The 21,092-nt window shown below is 45.0% G+C and overlaps 3 protein-coding genes across 7 annotated transcripts in view; all 3 read right to left on the minus strand.

Annotated features, from left to right (window-relative positions):
* LOC128252241 (uncharacterized) lies at positions 1 to 6,231 on the minus strand. Its single transcript, XM_052979812.1, has 5 exons — positions 5,535 to 6,231; positions 1,289 to 3,951; positions 939 to 1,016; positions 726 to 869; positions 1 to 665 (listed from the first exon to the last, which is right to left on the minus strand). Exons 1-5 carry the CDS (start codon positions 6,130 to 6,132, stop codon positions 369 to 371), a joined length of 3,780 nt encoding a protein of 1,259 aa, XP_052835772.1. The 5' UTR covers positions 6,133 to 6,231; the 3' UTR covers positions 1 to 368.
* Positions 3,813 to 21,092, minus strand: part of LOC128252240 (uncharacterized) — a 26,608-nt gene continuing 9,328 nt past the window's right edge. For 2 of the 5 annotated variants that reach the window (XM_052979807.1, XM_052979806.1), the window contains exons 6-11: positions 14,535 to 14,765; positions 14,378 to 14,479; positions 12,966 to 13,244; positions 11,341 to 11,493; positions 9,327 to 11,024; positions 7,788 to 9,265 (exon numbers count right to left, since the gene is read on the minus strand). In XM_052979807.1, the coding sequence (XP_052835767.1) occupies positions 7,856 to 9,265; positions 9,327 to 11,024; positions 11,341 to 11,493; positions 12,966 to 13,244; positions 14,378 to 14,479; positions 14,535 to 14,765 (3,873 nt within the window). In that variant the 3' untranslated portion in view covers positions 7,788 to 7,855. Of the gene's footprint in view, positions 3,952 to 7,784; positions 9,266 to 9,326; positions 11,025 to 11,340; positions 11,494 to 12,965; positions 13,245 to 14,377; positions 14,480 to 14,534; positions 14,766 to 18,514; positions 18,674 to 20,570; positions 20,714 to 21,092 lie in introns of those variants that run through there. The other 3 variants (XM_052979809.1, XM_052979810.1, XM_052979808.1) reach the window with 3 other exon arrangements.
* LOC128252243 (uncharacterized) lies at positions 6,176 to 7,485 on the minus strand. Its single transcript, XM_052979814.1, has one exon. It carries the CDS (start codon positions 7,409 to 7,411, stop codon positions 6,869 to 6,871), a length of 543 nt encoding a protein of 180 aa, XP_052835774.1. The 5' UTR covers positions 7,412 to 7,485; the 3' UTR covers positions 6,176 to 6,868.

A 21,092-nucleotide genomic window follows, 5' to 3' on the forward strand; every position in this document is an offset into this window, starting at 1 on the left:
TTTACTTTTTGTGATATCTCTAACAATGAGATTCATTTATTAAAAGTGAATTTGGTTTTTGTCAACTAACACGGTGCCATCTGCTTTCAATTCCTTAACAATGCATTGATCTCCGCTTAAAATCTAGCTTTACGACTTAAGGCACTATGTAAAGCACTACATACAGATAATTTCAATTCGTATCGTCCAGAAAAACAACTCTTAACAAACACTACATATACGTTAGGCTATATGTACAAGCTAAAATGTGGGGGAGCGGCTAACTCCTTTGTTCCGATAACGGTGATATATCCGATGATATTCGAGATATATATATATATAAATATATATATATATATATATATATATGGTATATATATGATTTTTGACTAGCACTCTGGCACGCCTCCCGCCGACGGCGCATTGAATTGGTTGGGATCATAGTAGTAGACACTGGGCGACCACGGCCTCTCAGCTCCGGCCGCCAATTCCGGATTAGAAACGGCCACCGTCCGGCAGCCACAATCCTTCGGTAGCTTGCCCATTCCCTCGCCGGGAAACTCCTGACCCACCGCCTGGGCACGCAGCACTATCTGGTGGGGACACGTCACCTCCACATCGGTTATCACTCCGGCCTCGTGCCGAAAACTGTGGAATCTGTTTGTCAAATGCCCATCCACATAAATCTAAGATACAGAAAAGGTTTTGAAAGGAATTTGTGGTGTTTGGAAAGCACAATTTCTAACCTCATATCCTGCAATAGCACGACAGTCCGCCACATCCCATCTGACGAAAAGAGCAGTGCAACCCAAGGGGGTAACACTTGCAATTGTAACCGGAAAACTATCACCCGGTCCTGCCCTGTTTGTTGCATCATTTGCCTTGACATCCTAGAAAATATATACATTGGAGGATTTTATTAAGCATATGTGATGGGTTTTAGTCAGTGGATAGCCTACCTTAGGCTTTGCCTTCTTGTTCCCCAGCACACAGTCCATGGCATGCAGATCGATGATCATCGAGTCTATAAAGTATTTCTGAAAAATACAAAAAAAAAATTGTATTATAAAAAGTTAAGATAAGGGGGCAATGTAATATTGTTTTTATTGAAAAAGGAGATACACAATTTTCAAAACTGACGAATTTTATGAAAATCGACCGAAATTAATAAGATTCTTTTAAATTATATTCAGTATATAAAGTATTTCTGGAAAAACACTAAAGTCCTTCTAAAGTAAATGTTGTTTTAGTTATTTAAAGTTCAGAATTAAAATGGATTATTATATGGATTCCTATAGGTTTGACTTACCATTTCGCAGATTGGATCGCACATGGCCGAGCGAAGGGTCTTGGAAACCGTCTTGCACTCGTCGTCGCAGATGAGGGCGCGGCAGTGGCAGCAGAGGCATCCCTGCTCAGGTGCCCCCTCCGGGCACTCCTCGGGACACTCCTCCGGGCACTCCTCCGGGCACACCTCATCGCCCTCCTCGCACTCCGTCGGACATGTGTCGCAAGGCTCGGGTGTGTCCTCACAGGAGTGCAGAGCCGTCTCATCACCGCCAGGACATAGTCCGCAGTCCTTAAGAGCCTTGCGTAGGAGCTCCTCGCAGAGGTTTTTCAGTTCGGGCGACAAAGCTACTTCGGGTAGCAGACCAGTGCAGGGAATCTTCGGCGCCGGCGTCGGTGGTTCTGGCTCGGCACAGGGATCTATGTTGTAGGGATAGGCTGCCCAGTCCGTTTCCTCTTTGGTCCACGGAGGGCAGGACACCATGCCGGCGAATGGACATATCTGCTCGCTCTTGTCCTCCTTCTCGCAGGGCGCAGTGGTCGTGGCGCCATCACAGATCTCCTTCAGGGTCATGCTGTGGGCCTTCTGTTCCGACTCATTGCCCTCCACATTGATGTCCGTCTCCTGCAGCTGCTTGTCGAAGAATGCTTTCAACTGCTTGCAAAGTTCCGACTCCTCCTTGCAATCACAATCCTTTTTCTCATCCTCATCGCCCTCGCAGTCGAGGAATACATCGCCATCTAGGCCATCTCCCGAGCAAGTTCGTGGGTCTCCGATGTCGAAGAACTGCTCTGAGGATAGGTGGCACGGCTGAATGATGCACTTTTGGGTCTCCGGATCTGGCGGGAAATCCGGGTCCAATTCAAAGGCGTAGATATCGGTCTCGGGGATCTCCGGTTCTCCTGGCGGCAGGAAGCATTTGCGCAGGTAATCCTCCAGCTGATGGAAGCACTCGACTCGCCGGAGCTCCCTCTTCGACTTGGGTTTCTCGCCGGGCTCCTCCTCTTCACCCCTCCGGTCATGTTCAGCCTTACAGCACTCATCGAATTGCAGACAAGGCGGCGATGGTTCGTCCTCCGGTGCAACTGCAGTTTCCTTTTCGGATCTTAGGAGAAGCGTGAGTTCCCGGAAGAGCTGATGTATCATACAGGGACGAGATACGCCGCAATCGCAGCTAGGACTTGTAAGCTTCTCCATCAGCTCAAGAATGCGCTGTTTTCGCGTGCTGCATGGGTTACTTATATTTCCACAGGGATCTAGTGGTGTCTGAAAACCCGAGCCCTCCTGGGCACTCAGCATTTCTGGCATATCATCCTGCAGGTAGCACTGGCATTCCCTGTTAACACACGGTGCCTTTGAGAGATCCTCCGGCGGGGGATCATCGCCATTGCACAGGCAACTGCCGCCAGAGAGACTTCTGTGGGTGTGCAGACTGGTCTGGATGGGACTGGAATCGGATTCGGAGGACTTGTCGCAGTCACAGAACTTTTCATGCGATTTGAGGCTCACTTTCCTAGAACGGAAAGAGTTACTGGGGCCACATTGGGATGTCTGGAACTCCTCGAACTGGGAGAAGCCGGATGGATGTTGGATCCTGGCGGAGGCACAGGGCTGCAAGTTGCTCTCGTGATTCTCTTCTTGATCCTTCGGATGGGATGGAGCATCGGCCAGGGTGGACACAAAGCCCTTGGTGGACTGCTGTTCCGAGGCACACAGGCAGGTGATCTTGCCCACAATCGACTGGGATCGCGTGGTGGCCGAGGTCTCGGTATCCGCTCCAAAGGAGGGTTGATTGCATGGATGTCCACTTGACAAGCTGCGATAGTTCGCCGCCTGGCTCGGTGGATAGGACACCATCGAGGGCACCTTAGACGTCTGCGTGGCATTGCATATACAGGGAGCTCTGGCAGGCTGTTCAATGGGACTGACTTCAACTTCAATCTCCGGATCCTTGAGGGCAGACAACCAAGTCACGCCACTTTGATTCGGTGGATGCGACTTATCGGGCATACTGGATAGGCTCTTGGAACGCGAGTGTTTGCTTTTGACTTTGTTGCCATCGGAAGTCAGGGTGAAGTTGGTTTTTAACGAGGATCCGGTGGGACCCAAGGCCCTGCTATACGATGGGGCACTCACCACATTGCTCTGATTGGCCCAATAGGGCGGACTGGAGCCACAGGTGCAGGGATCGAGGAGCTCCTTGGTGCAGGCTGTCAGGGCACTCTTGAAAGAGGTGCCAGCACTTTGTTCCGTCACCGAAGTCCTCACTGAGCAGGGCACTTTATGGCTTGGCAGTTTGTCATCGCGACTCACGCCACAGGGAAGGGATTCCTGGTGGCACTGGCACACGTGGGCCTTAACCGCTGGCGGATCGGCGGACTTTGATCTCTTGGCCTTGCACGAGCAGGTTGGCCCCTGCCCCTCCTCCTCCTCCTCCTCATCCTTCTCCAACTTCGATTCTGGCTCAGATGCAGGGTACTTGGGTGTGTGGTGCTTCCGCAGATAGGAGGCCTCCGTCTGCGAGGGCTTGGCATGGGGATCCTCGATGTCAGATGGCTGGGACTGCCACTTCGACGGCTTCGAGTGGGCTTTCAGGTAGGATTGCTCGGTCTGTTGGTGGCGGGAGTTGGGGTCATTGTCGTCGGATTGTCGCTCATGCTGCATGTACATCAGAGCCGGGCATTCTATGGGTGAGAAAAAAAAGAGGGAGAAGTCAGAGCAATGATGGATTAGGGATTGTCTGAAATGGTGGATTCCCAAGAACTTGCTTTGCATATTGAACCTGTTGAGCTGCGATTCATGTTTATTATATTATTTTTAGCCAATGTTATACTTATTATTACTTTTCCATTTCAATACTAAAAATTACTAATATTGCTTAATATTTGTTTGCAAACATTTTGCCTAATATTTCCTTTTTTGCTTCGTCCCCATATTAAAATTTGAATCGTAACTGCTAGACCATCGACATATCGAATCATTGCGTCTTAACCACTAAAATAAAGTGACAAAAATCAACCAACACTATACATTCAAAAAACTATAATATATCATTAGATCGAATGCGACTTTAATTTTAATTAACAATACCTAAGTTATAAAATAAAATATACGATTTAAACTGAAAACCAACTGTTTTTCAGCCTGAAACATAATATTGTTAAAATTTTCGACTATTTAAAGATGTATATTAATTAAAAATAATTGTATAAAATGAAAAATAGGTAATTTCAAAAACCTAGAAAAAGTTTAAGCTAAGTTGTAAAAGTAGTTTAAGAAGCCGACGTCGCTTACGATACTGTTGCGGTTAAGGCTCACAAGGATGAGCGCTATAACCGCTACCGAACCGATACCGAAAACCGCTTCGGCCCGATTCCCCGGTTAGAACACACACGACTCGATTCGATTTGATTCGATGGGCAAGCAAACACATTTTATTGGGATGGGTGATTCGGGGGTACGAGCAGTTCCTTGATCTCAGTGAGTTGGATCTCGCGTCCGCGGGTTAACTCCGGCTGGGACCACATCTCGGCATGGTAGAGCTCCAGGAACTTGGCCTCGGCCTTTTCCCGGCACGGACAAAAGTCAAAGTAGGAGGCCTGGCTGCAGACCTCCCGATCCTCGAACTTGGTGAAGATGGTGCCGCGCTGAACGCAGCGGCAGACCTTGACGTTGACGTGCTCCTGGTTCTGGGCAAAGGAGCGCTTCCGCCACGGACACATGCAGCAGCCACAGTTGCCGGGACAGAACACGTTGCCATCCTCGTCCATGATGGGACTGGGATCGAAGCGGCAGGGTGAGCAGTTGGAGAACTCCTTGTTCTGTGGCCGGGCCATGTAGTATCGTTTGCTGGTCCTCGGTTGATCTTCCGGAGGTGGAGCTGGTACCTCCGACTCACTGGACAGCATGTCATCCGACTCCTCGGTGCGGTACTCCTGTTCGGCCTCTGGCGCATAGATCTTCAAGTGATCCTTGTTGCCCTCCCCGGCCTCCAGATCCTCCAGCGATTCCTCAACCGGTGTAAGCGGAGGCAGTGGCTCTGGCTGTGGCTCCGGTTCGGGTTCGGGTTCCGGCAGCGGCAGTGGCAGGTAGCATATGGAGATCACCTCCCGCGTCTCCCGATCGTACCGATGGCCACAGGTGGCGTTGGTGCAGCGGTAGTACTGCGAGGTGGAGTCCCCACAGCTGCCCATGTAGGTCGTGCCGGCGGACCGTTCGGTCAGCTGCTGGGACTCGCAGTTACGCATGTGTTCGCTAGCGGATTTACCTGAGCTGGCCTGGGGTGGAGCCCTTGGGGCGGGACCCATCCGCTGCTGGGAGCGGCACTGGCAGATGGACTCCTTGCGATGCTTTTGGCCGGCCGGCGGGGGATGCTTCTGCTGGCAGCTGACCATCTTGCCGCTCTGCGGATTGAACTCCAGCGGCATCTGGACAGTGACGGGCTTGCCGTGCAGCGGACATCCCACGCGACTCTTTTTCGGATCCACCAGTCGAGCAGTCAGCTCCAGGGTGACGGCACACGGGCGATTCCAGCCGCCGGAATTGTCGAAGTTCTTGAGCAGCATCTGGGTGGCATTGGCCGCCCGTTCCAGGGCCTCCCGAATTGCAGCCGGATCGTCGAACTTGCAACGACTGGTGGCACTGCGGCCCTCCCGCGGCGAATCCTCTGCCGGGCTAAGGCAATCGAAGAAGATGTCCTGCTCACTAGGCTGTTGCTGGAAGTGGTCGCCCATGAAGAGCAGTCGGGTGGAGTCCATTCCGCGGGACAATGTGATGGTGTTTTGGCTGACGAAGCGACCCCCACGAGTAAAGTCACTTCTATTTATGCTCGGATCGGCGGGCGTATTGGCGAGGTCCTCGTCCATAACGTTTGAACGGCTCGAACTGTTCTGCCCAAACAAAGTCTAGAACTCTCAATTTTTAATTGTGTATTGCCTGCTCGAGTGGGCCTAAATTACTAAATCCAGACGGACCGAAAAGGTGACATTTGGGATTGGTTTACTTTGGTATGACAAGCAGCTCCTATGATTTCACTTAAAAAACATTTTTGACTTATGATTTTTAAGTATTTACAATAGGAAATTAACATTGCGAGGTTTCTTTTAAAATGTTAAATCTAGCATTTTATTTTCACTAAAATACGAACTAATTGTAAAATGGCTATAAATAGGACTCACTGCCCAACGACACATACTTTCATACAGCTAGTGTCATCCAAGCGATTCCTAAACCATTTATTTTTTAAGGTTTTGCTTTTTTTTAAGTCATTATTTTTTCGAAAATTAATTGAAATACAAAAGTTTTCCGGCTTTTGGATTGACAATTTTATTACGAGCCCAACGAGCTATTGCACTCCACATTTTGACAATCTCTTCAATAACTTTTGTCGAAAATACTAGTTTTGATTTAATTTCTGGCAGTTCGCTAATTGGTCTTATACAAAAGTAATTTCTAAAATATGACCAAAATGGCAAAACTGCCTAATGTTGTAGAAAAAAACCCAAAAATTTTTACTAAACATTGTTCAATTTAATGGGTAATAAATTTTCAAGAGAAGCAATCACTTTGAGGACATGGAATGGTAGTTGCAATCAGTTGAATTCACTTTGATTCGCTTTGATTCGGCTCCTGGCCATTGGAGCAAACCTGCTCCTGGGTGCTCCATCGCACACTGGACCTCCTGCTCTTGGGTCTGCTCTGATTTTTGGGTTCATTGCAGCCGCAGAAGGTGCCAATTGACTTCGGCTGGAAGATGTTCACCTTGACCTGGCCGCTCTCCGGATTCAGTTCGATGGGAAGCTTGAGGGTCACCGGGTCGCCAATCAACTTGCATTGCCTGTCCTTGGGACACGGACACTTGTCATCGGTGTGGAGACGGGCACTGACCTCCAGGGTGGCCGGGTAGAACCGGGTCATCGTTGGACGAGGGGGCACGCAATAATCGGTGCCGCCATAGCACCTTAAAAGCCGCTGTGTGGCAATGGCTGCTCGTTCCAGCACGGCCCGAATCTCCACGGGATCATCAAATCGGGGAGCCTGTTTGCAGATAACTTCATCACCACCACCCACAACCAATTCCGGCGAACCCTCTTCGTCACTTCGGCAATCGTAGAAAGTATCTACATCATCGTTACCGCCAAACATAATGCGTAATCAATAAAAAATTTGGAAAAATCTGGGAAAGAACTTACTCAATCGAAATAAGAAGTGATTATGCAAAGGGAAACTAAGTTCAAGGCACTACAGATCTAGGAAATCTCTAAAAAGTAAATAACCATCTGAAACTTTATAGTAATTGCGCACAGAACAAGACTTTCCGTAAACCAATTCAAAGGTCTAACTAAAGATCTAACATTTGGCACCACTCATAAAAACCAAAAAATAACCAGTTTTTTCTTGGTAATTATACCTATAGTAGTTATGTAGTAGTAACATAGATTAACCTAAGTTTTTTTAACATGTCAGACTACTCATTAGAACACAAGTAATAAGTAGTCACTTGATAATTTACATTTATAGTATTTATGGAGTAGTTATGGAGTAATTATGGAGTATTTACATCGTTATTGAGACCTTAAAAAGGGGCATTCATTTGGGAGCCCTGAACATCATGGTGTTGCTTCGCTCTACGGGAATGTAGATGGTGCAGCAGAACTCCGACTCCATCTTCTGGTTGTGGAAGAGCACGAGTCGAGCATGGATACGCTGCTCGATCTGGTTCAGCAGCGCTGAAGATGCGGGTTTGAGAGCCAACATCAAACTCCGCACACAGCCCAGAGCTGCCACAAATCCTTCGTAGCTCTCTAGCGATACCTGGTTCTTCTTCTCCGTCCACATGTCCTGCAGGAATTCCAGCTGCTCACGGAAGTCCTCCCCATCCTCCCACAGGTGGAGAAGACGTGTCCGGAAGGCGGACACATCGAAGTACCCATTGACGGCATCCTGAAGGAGATCAACGAAGCAACGGGTTCGCAGCGGCATAAGCAGCAATCGCTGCTCCACGCCCACATCCACTTGGATTCCGCACTCGACGGATGCCGGTTGAACTTGGGTCTCCTGTTCACAGCAGTCCGTCGTGGTCTGGATCTCCTCTTCCATACTTTTCGGGTCTTCTGTTTGGGTAAAAGACCCGCTGGCCAGTGATTCCCAATCCAGATTGACCACCTCGGCATGCAGGGAGAATAGGGAGATACCCGACGTGGCCGAATGAACCGTGTGAACCGACAACACCGAATGGAAACTGTTGCAGGAGAGGCTCTGCTGGAGCGGAAATTGATTTGCAGATCTCGCGCGAGCACGGTAGATGCGCCTGAAGATAAAGCGCCTTAACATGGATCGCTTATGGCGAAGGGGACTTGACTGCTCCTCCTTCTTGTCCTTCTTATCCTTTGTTTTCGGCTTTTTGCCCTGCTTCTCGGGTTCCACATGATCACCTTCGTTGACAAGTTGCCGTAAGGAAGAGGGCACCTCGGAAATATTTTCCTTTTCGTCATCTGGTGACTTGACGACTTTCAGATTCGTACGACTATCAGCTCCGCCTCTTGATCGCCGAGATTTTTGGGCATATCGGCCCACTTTAAAGCCCTTTGGCCGGGTTGTGGATGCCTGGACACTTACACAACTAGATTTCTTGCTACTTAGAAGGGGTTCACTTGCAAAACCTTCTTGACCTTGTGGACTTTCTTGAATGGACTGACTTTGCTGACCTTCCTGACTTTCTTGACCTTCCTGAATTTCTTGACCTGCCTGACTTTCTTGACCTTCTGGACTTGCTTGACCTTCTTGACTTTCTCGACTTGTTACAGTCGGTAGTCCTGACCCACTTAACCTAGCTGATGAGGCATCCAGGGCCGTGGCCCAGCTGGTGCCTTCGGATTCCGGGCTCTTGACTAGACTCACCTCGGACGGACTCTGGGAGAGCAGGGTATCCGCCAGATGCTTCACGCTGCAGGCGATGGCCTGGAAGTCCTTGTGGAGGGGCAGATCGAAGTCACGGCCCTGTAACCAAAGGTTAAGAGGATAAGGATTCACTGCAGTATATTATGGCTAACCGACTCACCTCCAGGTCGAGCAGGGCCACGCCCAATCCTTGGCTGGCGGCCTGCAGACTCGGCACTTTGTCCTTTTTGACCCGCTTGGCAGGACTGTCGTAGAGCTCATCGGCCAGACTGTAACCCTCGGGCATGACGCCCAGCTTGCGCTCCATGAGCTGGCACTGCTCGTCCTTGGTGCGCAGCTCGTCCTCCAGACAGCGGGCCCGCTCCTCTGAGTCCCTCATCTGCGTCTCCATCTGGCGGATCTTGTTCTCCAGCGTGCCCACCTCCTCCTTCAGCTCGCTGTTGGTCACCTCGATGTGCAGGTACTCCTTCTTGATGTCGAAGATCTGGGTGCGCAGGGCATCCGTCTCCTGTCTCAGCTGATCCTCGGTGTTTTGTTGCACCTTCTTGGCAAAGCTCAGGTCATCCAAGAGGGCCTGACACCTTCGCCTCTCGTTTTCCAGTGCCTCCGTCAGGGGCATCTTGTGCTCCGCCTCCATTTCCATCTTGGCCATCACGCTCTCCATGCTGGATTGCAAAGTGTGATTCTCGGTTAGCAGATCCCTATGCTCCTTGGTCATCCGAACCAGGCAGGTTTTCAACGCCTGTTCGCCCTCCTCCAGCTGCAGGATCTTTTCGCTGGCCGCCCGGGAATCCTCCCTCAGGCAGTCCTGCAGCTGGGCTATCTTCTGCTTGAGACTGGCCTCCTTCGATTGGTAGGCCTCTTCGCGCTCCTTGTACTGCTGTTCCAGATCCACCCAGTGGGAATCGGCCGTCTCCATGGCCTCATAGTGGCGCGCATTCAGCTCTTTCAGCTGGCTTCGCAGGCTCTTGACCTCTTCCTTAAGGTAATTGATCTCACGACCCTCGCCCGGTTCGGCATATCCCGCAAAGTGCTCTGTGTGCAGTTTGGCATTGGACTCCAGACCTCCTGGCAGGGCAGAATCATAGCCCGAGGAGAGTCGAGGACTGGCCTCCGGCGACGAAATGCTGTTGCCCATTTTGGCCAACGATAACAAACGACCGATCAGCAGCCAAGGCAGTGATCTTCGCAGATCTTGCAACTCCTTTCTGGCCTGCTTTCGTTCCGTTTGGAGGTGCTCCAACTGGGTTTCTGCTGCCACGAGGTCCTCTCGCAGAATGAGTACCTCTGCCCTGCAATCCTGATACTTGGCGCCCAACGCCTCCTTGCCGAATTCCAACTCCACGTTGCGCTGGCGAAGTATTTCCAATTCCACCTCGTTGCGCTGCAGATGGAGTCGCGTGTCGTTCTCCGCCTCCTCGAACTCGCACTTGGCCTCCTCCAATTGGGCGTTCTGATCGATTAGCAGCTCCACCCGGTCGCCCAGCTCCTTGAGATCCTTCTCCAGCTGCAGCTCCCTCTGCAATCTCTGGGCCAAGTGGCGGGCCTGCGTCTCACCACTGCTCTCGTAGATCAGTAACTTGCCCTCCAGTTGCTCCAATCGCTCCTGGTAGAACTGCAGATGCGGATGGCTCACTGGATTCGAGGGCAGGTCGCACTCCACGAACACTCCACTTTCGCTCAGACTGCTGCTCTGCCACGAGCTCACCTGGCTGCAGTGCCTCTTGCTGGGCGTGGGCGGAGTGGTGGGCGTGGCACAGTTACTATACGGCTGAACAGTGGCAACGATCCTGTGATTGTGATTGTGACTGTTGTGACTTTGGGTTGGGTTGTGCCTCCGCGGAGTTTCCGTCCGGTTCTGTATAGCAAAAAATATAAACAAAACTTTAATTTAAGCGATTTTTCTTAGTCCGAAATTTGCATTAAGCTGGTTATAACAACTAAAGGAAAAGGAAGAAGTTTAATATCGGTATCTATATAGATTGTATATGTCTACGTTGTGTTTCCTACGATTAACTGACAGACATTACTAAGGTAGTCATGATAATGAAGCATGATTTATACTTAAAGATGGGGAGTATGAGGTGACTTTCAAACAAAACTTATAGTCGGGTTCACAATCAGTTTTAAACGTCAAGTAAAATTAGCTCAATGCTAATAGGGCTTATACACACCTGATCGCCTGGCATCATGGCATCGAGGTCCAGTTGCTGGACGCACTGCAGCAATTGTTGCAGACAGCGCTTGTCCCGATCCTCCAGTTGCTGGGCAGACTGCTCCAGCAGATCCTGCAGACTCTGGCAGTGGCCCTCGCAGGTGCTCTCCATCTGAAGTGGATCGAAGATTGAGAATACATATACATATCATTTAGATATAATCTACTGTTTAACAGTTACTTAGGCAAATTATCACTGGCACTTTATGCTCCACTGCCGGCACTGACACACTCTCGTGTGCACACCACCGATCTTCGACTAATTTCACTTTGCTAGCTGCTCGAATAATTACTTTTGGTTATTGCAATTAGGCGAGTGAATTGGACTTTCAAGCTGAACGACTTTACTGCTGCTGGCTGCCAGCTGAAACTGTTCGGCTCTAAAAATTAAACGTACCGCAACTGAAAAACAGCAGAAGTTACTTGTGGATAGTGGCAACGAAGTGGAGATACCCTCTGAGATTCTTGCAAAACAGAAAATAAAGTAAAGTATTCTTAGTGATGTACAGAAAGGCGCTATAATTAAAGAACGCAATTTCTCATCAGCCTTTCATTTTAATTGCTTTATATCTGTATATATATATATATATATATATATGTATATATTTTCCTATTTTAAATGTCAGCAAAGCAAAGAATAAAGAATTTATTTGTAGAATTTGTGTTTAATTTTTTGGTCTGTTGATTCACCTTTAAAAAATATAAGAGGGCATGCCAAGCTACTAACCAAAAAACTGAAAATGCTCACTGCACTTAATATTTTCAGAATAACAAATCAAGGCTTTATAAGCAAAAATTCATTTTATAGAACCGAAAGAGATAAAGATTTCTTATTTTGTGCCAACCCTATATACCTTCATCCGCTCCATTTAATGGGCATTACTAAGGTGTGGGGCCAACAAAGCCTTTGGCTTGATTTGGTGGTCTATGAGTAACGACAAAAGACTCACAAGTATAACAAGATACGTAGATGGCTGCCACTTAGGGCGCTACCCTTATAAGAAGCGTTTTAAGCGCTTGACTCTGATTTGGCTAAAACAACTCTTAGGCCAAATCGTCTACATGGCCAAGTAGCGACACTAGCATGGTAAAATTGTAGGTGTTGATCACGGATCACGGATCGCGGATCACAGATCGCGGATCGATGTAGTGACATAAAGTCGCAGAGCACAGACTCTCTGGCAATTGGAAAGTTTAACCACAGATTTCAATTCCTGAATATTTTATAACACAGGCTAATGAGTTTGCCATTAACTGCGGCTGCTCCAGTGAAACAATTTCAATTGGAAAATAGAAAGATTGTTGTTGCCGTTAAAACCAAAACAATTTCCGTGCTGGCTTAGATGCCAAACAAAACTGAGACTGACTTCGGCACACGAAGCTGGCCAAAAGCGCTGACTTGGCTCAGACTTGGCGCGCTCAAGTCGGGTTCGGATGAAGAGTCGACTCGATTCATTCATAAACAAGCCAGCCAAGTGAGTCACTCGCTCGAGTGGTTTCACAAACAGGCTTTCGAGTGATTCGCAGTATGAGATGTGGCTGGGGATGGGTATGGGGATGGGGACGGGAATGCCATTTGCCTACCTTATCGTTATCATCTTCCAGTTCGAGTATGCGAAACTCGAGGAGTTCATTCTGTTCACGCAGTTCGCTGGTCTCGTCCTCGAAGGCTGATTGCTTCTCCTCCAGCTCCTTGATGCGCTGCATCAGCTCCGCGATCTGGGCCTGCTTTTTACCGCTACCCATTGCAGCCTTTTCCGCGGCATCCAGCTCCTGTTTCATCAGCTGCACCTCCGTTTGCAGGCGCTCGTTCTCCTTCTGGTACATTTCCGCTTCCTTTTGCAGCTTGTCCAGGTCCTGCAGCTGCAAGAAAACGGGGGTGGATTCAGTATGCGTTCAACGAGAACTATTCTACAATCCCTGGGAAATAATCCCTGGGAAATCCTAGAATTCTTATGGAAACTTTTGTTTAATCCTATTCCTCTAGTTATGTAATCATTTAATAAAACATATAATAAGAAAAAATATTTTGCAATTTAACAACTAACAAGTAAGGAGTTAGGAACATAAATAATTGTCTTTAAAGGTTTAATTTTAAACTGATTTTTGTTCTGTTTAAAAAACAATTATTAATGTTATTTAACTAGTATAAAATGCTTTTAACACAAAAATTGTAAAACTCAGTTTAAAATTTGTATAATGTATAATATATATAATGTATTGTATAATGGTCAAAAATATTTAGGACAAGATTTAAGGAATAATTTCAATTACTTTCTAATTTCATTTGCACTATTTTACATTTTAGGGATCAGCACAAATTGTTGTGGATTATTGTATTGCATAAGACTGTCTCTTAAAATTAAAACAACTTATTCATTTTCGAAACATACATTTATCAAAACATTATTTTAGACAAATTCAGAAGAAAACATACATATATTAACTATTGTTTCAATTGGGTAGAAATTCATAGACTAAATCATGCTAAATTTTACAGATCAGCATAATGTATTAAGTGCTAGACAGTTAATGGCTTTTGTATTTCATGAGACTAAATCGTACAAATAAAACATCTTAATTAATTAAGTAATCAATTAATAAAATTAATTAATTATACATTTATCAAAGAGTTGTCTTTAAAAAATGCAATCTATTAAGTAGAAAACAAAAGTTTACTTACTTAAGTTTTTCTAAAAATGCTATTTTCTTGCATACTAAACAGTTAATGGTTTTTGTATTTCATGAGACTAAATCTTAGTAACAAAACATCTTATTTATTGAATTGTTTATAAAAAATGCAAGATCTATTAAGTAGAAAACTTAAGTTTATTAGCTGATACGTATCGTTTTAGTTTTTCTAAAAATAATAAATCATGACCGAACATCATTAATCAAGTGATTCTCCTCATGCCTAAGCTTTGATGGACTTGTGTTGTTTTCAAAGCCTAATTTAAACTACAAAAACTGCCTGCTGGCGGAGACCTAGTACTTACAGTCTGCCAAATCACGCCGCTGTCCGATCCGCTCGAGGGCGGCTGCGGGCTGATGGAGGGCGGGGCCGAGGACAGAGCCGAGTCCGTGTCCGAATTGGGGTCCTTGAATGGGAGGCCAAAGGTGGTTTAGATGTCGGAGTTCGAGGAGATGACTCACCTTTGATTTGGCTGCTGCCGGATGGTGATGATGATGATGATGATGATGGCTGCCGAGCAGCGTCGTCATCCAAGTGGTGGCCCTCATCTCGTCGGGGGCCCTCATGCGAGGAGGAGAATCATCATCCAATCCATTCGGCTGACTGCTCTTCATTGTTGTGCGCATCTCGAGCGCTGATTTATGTGCATTTTTCGTATTGTTGATTAGCTCAATGTTCTTGAGTTGGGTTATCTGCGGGAAATGCACGGGGGGAAAAATTAGAAAATGTCGTGTCGTGTGGTGCCATAGTTACATTTATTCCACCACTCTCTATCACTCTTTACCCACGTTTTCTTTGGGGCGACCTGGCCCAGAATGGACAAAGCAATTAACAAAAGAATCTGTTTTTTATCTGCGCTTTCGTGGAGCGTACGTATAAACTACGTATATAGTATGTGGAATTCTGGTATAAAATAAAGAGGGGGCCTCAGAAGCGAAGAAAACTGAAAAGAACGCTCCGCTTTGCGGTGTGCTCTTTACATGTGTGTTAACAGTTATGACTTGATTTCTTGCCACAGACACATAGCACACATTTCGCTAAAAAGCGCCAAATCATTATTATGGACAGGTACAGGTTGCTTTTGATCCGGACAATGGGTACCAGTGGTGGGTCCCAAAGTGACACGGGTCAATGACACAGCCAAGAGATCAAAGTGGGGAAAAAGGAAAAGGTGCGTCAGATTAGCTAAGCCAAGGCACCTATCCACCAATCCATTAATCCACCAATATACCGATCCTGGTCGTGAATCACGAAACTCCACGAAACTCCACGCACTATTGAATTTACAAAATTCAAAAGTCTCATCACGATTTTCATGGTCACGATGCCATCCATCTGGCCTGTCAGCTAATTAGCCTCGAAGACCAACGCCAACGTCTGAAAATCAAGCAATCCAAGCCGAACCCAATTCGAAAAGCCAAATCACTTTCCAATCAAGCAACGCCCAGTTATGTTTTACTTTCATGTCAATCGCATGTTTTATATAACACCCATAATAGCAGTGTTATTATACGCATAATGCAGCATTATGCTAATTTGTGGGCCTCGTTGGACATGAGTGTGTTTTGGTTTGGGTTTGGGCTTGGGCTTGGGCCCGGAGAAATCATTAATCAGTTGTGAAACGAGGTATGCTCATATGTACAGTGTACACCCAAAAGGTTTCCAGAAAGCCAGTGCAATGACCAACATCAACTGACCGCACTGGAAAAAAAAATTTATTGAGCTGGGGAGATTGTACATGTGCACTTTAAAAGCTAAAATTAATATATATTTAACATTTTCATTAATTGCTCTAATCTGGGTTGCTATTTTATGATATCTTTCTTAAGATATAATTAGTTTTATTAGTTTTGCATGAATGATTTTATTAACATCATTATTTATGCATTTCAATTCCAGTTTAACTCAATAACAATAAAATAAAACAATAAAACTAAATTTACATATATATAATTAAAATTTACTTATTACTTTTGCAATGCAATAAAAAATAAATCCATTCATAAATTGTAGATTAGTTAAGTAAGTGGCTTTTGGCATTCTGAATAGCACCTAAAATCTGTATTCAATCGTTGCGAAATTTTATTTGAAATTTAGATAAAGTTTTAACAAGCGAATTAATTTTTCTGAGTGCAGAGATACGTATATGAGAGTCCAGGGTCTGGGCCCAAAATGGAGTTGCTTTTGCTGATGTATTGCTGCTGGCGTTGGTGTCGCATGCCTGCACGTCTTCGATTGAAATTATCGGCTGAATGTGGACTGTGGACAGCCAGGCCCGAGATCGCCGACCGATACCCAGACCTGAGCTAACCGTTATGGTAATTTCTTGGATCGATTCCAAAAGAACTTTTTGCATAACGGCCGGTTAACGAACTCGATCAACGTGCTCGGGGCGATTAAGCAATTGGCTGTGGCTTTGGCTGTAGTCCCCCATTCCCCATTCCCCAAACCAAACCAAACCAAACCACCCATCTACCCCCGATTCCGGGAAACACTTTTTTTGATGGCTCTATTGATGCCATATGCAGATTGCGCTAAATGCAGCGTCGACGTTGCGAGACGGAGATGCGCCATCGGGTCGATTTCAAACGCTCGATGGGTTTGGATTGTTTGTAAATCTGTCGGCAGTCCCAACCTGCTGAGCCATATACGATGCGGAGATGCCCAGATACTCAAACACTGAGATACTCAGAGACTCGGATACTCGGATGCACATACTATAGGTGTGTTTATGTCTCGCTGTCGCTCTGTTTGCACAAGCCGCGGGCCAAGTGATTGTGATTGTGATTGTGATTGTGTGAAATGATTTTCCTTTCTGCAGACAGGTTTCACTTCGATCGGTGCAACTGCCACTGCAACGTTCCGGGTTCGACTCCCCCGGTCCCGGTCCGTGGACGATTACGTGTTCCAGCAGCCATCAAAAGGCATCGCCGGTGTCTTACAAACATATATGGTCATTCTAATAGCACTCATTGTGCCTACCCCGGAAATTAATGATTTGGATAAAGAATTATCGTATTTTTCCCTTACTCACTGATATTTACCATATTTGTAACTAGGAATTTGGTTTGCTTTATTTTAATGTCTTTTAACATGATACTATCTGTTTTGCTTAGTTTTTTATATTTACTAGCATTATGGGTATAAATAAAAGACTTATTAAATGGGAATATTACATATGAATATACCTACAAAACTTTAATTGACATAATGTCATTGTCAATTTCAAATTTAAATATTTTTTGTTAGCAATTCTCAGAGCTATTATATTGACCGCAACTGTATGTACCAACTAGTAGGTATATATTTTCTTATATTTGCATTTGGCATTGTAATTCAGGTTTGACTCTGCACAAAGGCACTGCTTTGATTTGATCTTGCGAAAGCGAAAGTTTATATGCGCTAATGAATTATACTGTATTGCAGATGGTATATGGGTCCACGGTATCAGGAGGGCCAGCCAAGCGCAACTGCCGTCCGATGGGATAAGCTAATTGAACTAATTAATGGACTTGGTAGGGCACTGTTGACATATATGCATTGCGGCCCGTTAATTTGCATCGATATCGCCCAACGAACCCGTGGATTAACTTGGTTGTCCAACTGTGGTGATTTCCGATGTCGATGGCCATGCCGATGCCAAAATCGACGTCGAATGCAAGCCTTTCCCTTTCGATCTGAGATAGCAAAAAGAGGTAATTATTCATCCGTCGCGGCCTCAACTGTTTTTGATGATGGCCTCTTTTATGTTCAAAAATTTGCAAACTTTTTTTAGACGCTGTGTGGTAGAAATGTCAGGCAGCAAAACTTTTGATATAGCCGATTGATAGTTAATCATCCAAGATGATCTTTTAATGGTTTTTGAAAGTGGATTAAATTGAGGCAGATAAGCTCCAGTTTTCGATTTTCAAGCAGTTTTTACGCATTATATTTTGTAAATTAAATTAATAAGTGAGTTTATCGATTGGTGTCAGCTTTCGAAATAAAGTTTTATTTGTATGTTGGTGTTTAACTTTACAAATTAAATTAAGAATGTTTGTATGTTTAAATAGAGAAAATATAAACAAACAAACAAAAGTACACAAAGATCTTAAATTCTCAGACTTTGTTTGAAAATAGCGAAATACCGATTTAAATTATGATTTCTGATTAGATTCCTTTCCTTTTTTAATGGAACGTCTTCGCTTTGTGAGTTCTTGAATTATAATTCATAAATCAGGCGCCAATTTGGCACTTCTATATGGTAAACGCAACACCATTCCATTCCCATAAATCAGATTTCCCACCTCTGGCTCACAGCAAACTAATTGTCTATGGAGTACGCGTCGTATGAGCAATGCCCGTGGAATGAGTAACAAGTGCTACCAGAAATAGGAATCACTTAATGGCTTATACTATATGTATATTTGCTCTGGCTTTGGCTCTGGCAGTGGTCAATTACCTTGACATCTCTCCGGTTATAGTAGTAATCCATTGTCAGGCGTCTTCAGGCATTATTCCCACATATGAAGGTGTGGGTTTTGTTTGACAAAAACAATTAACCGCAATTTTCAAGTTTTCGTCTCTTTGATGGCAAATAGTTTTCACCGTGGTAATTTCACTAAAACATCGAAATTTATAGACACATTCGCCCAAACGATTCGCGATTTGCATATGGTTCACATTTCCATTTCACACACCCCTTTTTTCTCTCTGAAGTCGTTTATTTTTTGTTGTCTGCACACTTTTTGTGTTGTGATTACTTTGCATATTGGAAGCGTCCGCAGTCGACAGTCGCAGTCCACGGATGGCGTCTTGTTTTAGCAACATCATCACCACAATCATCATTACCATCGCTTCTACTTCGCTTTTACTGTCGTTTGGCGATACGATGGGATGACTACATTTTTGCAGGCGGCCGAGGCATAGTCAGAGTCATAGCAACACATATCGTATTTAAAATAGCGTTAACATTTTAAAAGCTTTTCACTGACCCCAATTGGTGGTGTGCACACACACTCCCCACAACCACACACTTTTTCCCCAAAGACTCTTAACTCTTAGCTCTTGGGGGAGAGTGTGCAGGCGAAGTACACAGGCGAAAACATCAATCAATAATGTAAAGTGATTAACATACATAAAGTAACAACATAACATCTTATTTATTTAAATACTATAACTATTACTTTAAGCTGATGGGGTGAAAGCATCATTCTGCTGCATAACTCTTTCATTAAATCTGAGAGTCTAGGGGTAAATCAATGCCCAAAAGCAATACATAAATATTTATTTCTTTACTAATTCAATAGAAAATTGTTGGTAAAAAAAACTATAAAAGCAATTGCGTTTAAATTACAACGTAGTAATTTTATGAATCTAAAAATAATTAATTCTATTTTCTCAAGCTTAAAAATTTAATTTCAATACAGCAAGTGATAGACTACTGTATATTTCTCAGTACTTATTTAAATTAGCAGAATAAGGCATTTTTTATAATCAGCATATATTATTACTATATTATTTTGCTTATGATTCTTATATCATTGCCTTTTGAAAGTGTTATAATATGATGACTTTATGATATGAATAATTAGAGCGTTAAATTAATTCTTTATGGGGCAGTTATTTGTTAACACATTTTTATGGTTTTCCCGGGTTGTTACTCTACAGAACGTGATAATTTAAGCAAAATTCTGATCACTATTGGTGCTTTATTTTTCTCTGCGTGCACTAATATCGATGCCGCGCTTAATTCTTGTTGCTCGATGACATCGATGTTGCCCGATTGCTGATGGTGATGATGATATTGCTGATGCACTTTGCTATGCAAATTACTGCTGGACTGCTAGAAACTGGCGCACTGGCCGACATCCGATTGTGGATTAAAGAGATCTGCCAGATGCGAACCCAAATCTCGATTGCGAATCCGAATCTGAATCTGAATCTGATCCACACCCATCCCCAGTTGTCATGGCCCACTGATCTCGGGATCTTGGATCTTCGTAACAAATTCTCGACTACTTTGGCAACGATAAAAACAATTACGAGCAGGCGCGATTAATGAACTGTAAAATCGAATTCGATCACTGGAACGTAACGAAGCTATATGGCCACAAATCAAGACAGACGGATAGAAAGAGGGGGGGAAACGGGGGGTGTGAAAGGCAATTAATTTTGATCGTTTTTGGCATATTTCACTAAACTATAGTGCGAAGTCGGTGAAATTATGGGTTCGTGTGCGTTAAACAATGCCAAAGTGAAAGACAAACTTTGAATGGGTTTTCCTAAACACAAGTAACGATTGTTTATTGTTGTGTTGTGTTGTGTTGTGTTTTGCTGTATGTATCCATCAATGTGTGGCATTTGGTTCCTTCATTTTTGGCATAGAAAATCAGACAATGCACTGCGTCTGCGTCTGCGTCACACTATACTTTTCATTAGCGCTTCTTTTGAAAAGTCCGCCAATTCTGGGCCGCGAATTTCACCTGATTATGCACTACTTGAACTCGGATTTATACCCATTTGATATGTGCACTTCACTCGGTGTTTTTGTGGATTTTTGTTAAATTTTATTGGGCACTGAGACACCTGCGACCGCTGCGAACTTAAAAACCGAACTGACGACCATTCATCCGAGCGGTATAAACTCTCGAGCGGCGGGAGAGAAAGTGAGTGAGGTAGTGAGTGAGTGAGTGGTGCGAAAAACCGGCTTGGGACCGCTCCACTCTCTCTCTCTCTCTTCCTCTCTCTCTCTGTCGCTTTGGCCAGCGATCCACTTGCAACACTTGCGCTGCTGCAACTGCAACGCTGCTGCAACTGCCGCAGCAGGTTTTTTTCTTTCTTTCATATTTTTTTTGTCGATTTTCCTTCTTTTTTTATTTTTGCCCACCGCTTATCGACGCGGCGATTGTTGTCTTTGCCATTCTCATAACTAACGCAAAATTATATCATAGATCATGCCAATAGTGCATAACCGCCACAGGTAGACGTACAGATGCAGATACAGATACAGATACTGTGGCGGCAGATGCAGATACATG

This window comes from Drosophila gunungcola, chromosome 3R (assembly GCF_025200985.1).
Source record: "Drosophila gunungcola strain Sukarami chromosome 3R, Dgunungcola_SK_2, whole genome shotgun sequence".
In the NCBI taxonomy this organism is placed as follows: domain Eukaryota; kingdom Metazoa; phylum Arthropoda; class Insecta; order Diptera; family Drosophilidae; genus Drosophila; species Drosophila gunungcola.

Excerpts from the sequence above, each read along its gene's own strand:
- LOC128252243 (XM_052979814.1), bottom strand. The coding sequence starts at position 7,411 with ATGTTTGGCGGTAACGATGATGTAGATACTTTCTACGATTGCCGAAGT.
- LOC128252241 (XM_052979812.1), bottom strand. The coding sequence starts at position 6,132 with ATGGACGAGGACCTCGCCAATACGCCCGCCGATCCGAGCATAAATAGA. Across the intron at positions 3,952-5,534 it reads TCCACCCCAGGCCAGCTCAG|AATGCCCGGCTCTGATGTAC; the intron begins GTAAATCCGCTA and ends TCTCACCCATAG. Across the intron at positions 870-938 it reads ACAAGAAGGCAAAGCCTAAG|GATGTCAAGGCAAATGATGC; the intron begins GTAGGCTATCCA and ends TATATTTTCTAG.